This window comes from Nanorana parkeri, unplaced genomic scaffold (assembly GCF_000935625.1).
Source record: "Nanorana parkeri isolate BGI_ZX_2015 unplaced genomic scaffold, ASM93562v1 scaffold3163, whole genome shotgun sequence".
NCBI classification, from domain to species: Eukaryota; Metazoa; Chordata; class Amphibia; order Anura; family Dicroglossidae; genus Nanorana; species Nanorana parkeri.
Genome location: NW_017309431.1, coordinates 26,507 through 28,369, shown reverse-complemented (window position 1 = coordinate 28,369; position 1,863 = coordinate 26,507). Strand labels below are relative to the sequence as shown.

The following is a 1,863-nucleotide window of genomic DNA, read 5'->3' as shown; positions in this document are numbered from 1 at the left end:
TGGTCTTGTCTCCGCCCCCTCCTGTAATAAAGACCGCTCACTGCTGCTCTCTTTCCTTGTGCAGGGTGACTGGTCTTGTCTCCGCCCCCTCCTGTAATAAAGACCGCTCACTGCTGCTCTCTTTCCTTGTGCAGGGTGACTGGTCTTGTCTCCGCCCCCTCCTGTAATAAAGACCGCTCACTGCTGCTCTCTTTCCTTGTGCAGGGTGACTGGTCTTGTCTCCGCCCCCTCCTGTAATAAAAAACCGCTCACTGCTGCTCTTTGTGCAGGGTGACTGGTCTCTGCCCCCTATGTAGTTGTCTGCAGGAAGCCTGCAGTAGGTGGAGGCAATTAGGCCCCTCCCAGTGCTCTGCTTAGACTGATGCAGTCACGTCTATATTTATCTGGGTCTGGAAAGGCATTTGGGCACACACCAAAAGTGGATTTATAGCCCTTGGTTATTAAAGAATATATTTAAATGAAAGGTTCTGTGCCCGGAGTTCCGCCTTATTACTTTCAGAGAGCGGAAGAAATGACAGTGGCGGGTGGTGAACGGACGGCGCGTTCTAACAAAACACAAATCCAACTCCAAAGCCCAATTCAAGGTGTTTTTGATTGTCATGTATCGCACGTCGTGATTTGTGACAGAGTTGTTTGGAAAAGCCTTTTTAACTCCCCCTCTTCCGCTTAGTAAATGGTTGCTTCCTGCCCTCTCTCTGCGGAGCTCTGTGCTGGGAGAGCTGAGTAACAGACACACCCCTTCCATAGACCTGTACTGGAAGAGTAGAGAGTGGGCGTGTCTGAGTAGGTCTGTGTATTACCGGGTCTGGCGGACGGCAGCGTTATATGTAGACACGCCGCACAACTGCTGTGACAGGAAAGTGGAGGGAAGACAATGGAAGGGTCCTAAGATCGAGCCCCAGCCAGGGGTCCTTCAAGGACCCTTATATCAAGAAAGTTGACCACAACTGTTTCACGCACACACTATAAAAACACGCACGCGGGTCTGCATGTTTTCAGCACGGTATGATCCCGCTCCCACACACCTAGGTAGCTACAGAATGTAGGATATTCTGGTAGCACACAGCAGCTGATCTGACGGCATCTCTGTGACTTCACCCAGTTTATTCTACACTGCAGCCGGCCAATCATCCCCCCCGGCCGCCAGCCCGCCCCCTCGATATGTACAGAGAACATGATTTTGTATTCGGCGTTTTGCTGGATAAGGACTCACTTTTGCAGAAGAGCATTTTTAAACCTCTCGGCGTTGAGTTCTATCCGGAGCTGCTCCGCGCTCTTCCGGGATGCAGAGAGGAGCACCGGGTGTCTGACGAGGGCCACCGAGGACGGCCTCCTCCCCGGATCGGGGGAAATCATAAGCTGAAGGACAAAAAGAGAGCGTTGGTTTCCGGGGTAACGAATCATTTATCATACAAGTTATTAAGCTCGGCGCGTTTCATATTAATATTTCCTGGTGGTGTTTCTCATATTTTGGGCCAAAAACTTCCACATCTGTTCCTCCGGCACTCACCACAGCTTACCCGAATGTCTGCGCACACCAAGTGCTTCACATGGAACAAAGGACAACGCAGACATGACAACTGCATACAGTAATCTGTTTTCCTACCGCCCTGTAATAGCAGTGATCTCTAAGAGTCTCAAGTAACGTGCTCCCAGTGTCCTGAACCAACCGTCGTTCCCCTCCCCGCACCACCAACAACTGCTAACATGCTATAGGAGTTGCTGGTCATCTCTTACAGCAAGCCCATAGTCACCGACCATAGACTCATGTCTGCATTCTTCCAGCATTCAGTAGCATTACAGTCACATGTTATGTAGATCCCTTCTGCAGCGTCAGGGGCCGCACCTAAAAGGAGAACTATG

General features: G+C 50.8%; 1 protein-coding gene across 1 annotated transcript in view; it reads right to left on the bottom strand.

The window, feature by feature from the left end:
- LOC108802834 (wee1-like protein kinase 1-A) overlaps window positions 1–1,863 on the bottom strand; it is a 16,075-nt gene that overhangs the window by 1,673 nt on the left and 12,539 nt on the right. Inside the window, exon 13 of the mRNA XM_018574687.1 lies at window positions 1,214–1,359. Within this exon, the coding sequence (XP_018430189.1) occupies window positions 1,214–1,359 (146 nt within the window). The remainder of the gene's footprint in view (window positions 1–1,213; window positions 1,360–1,863) is intronic.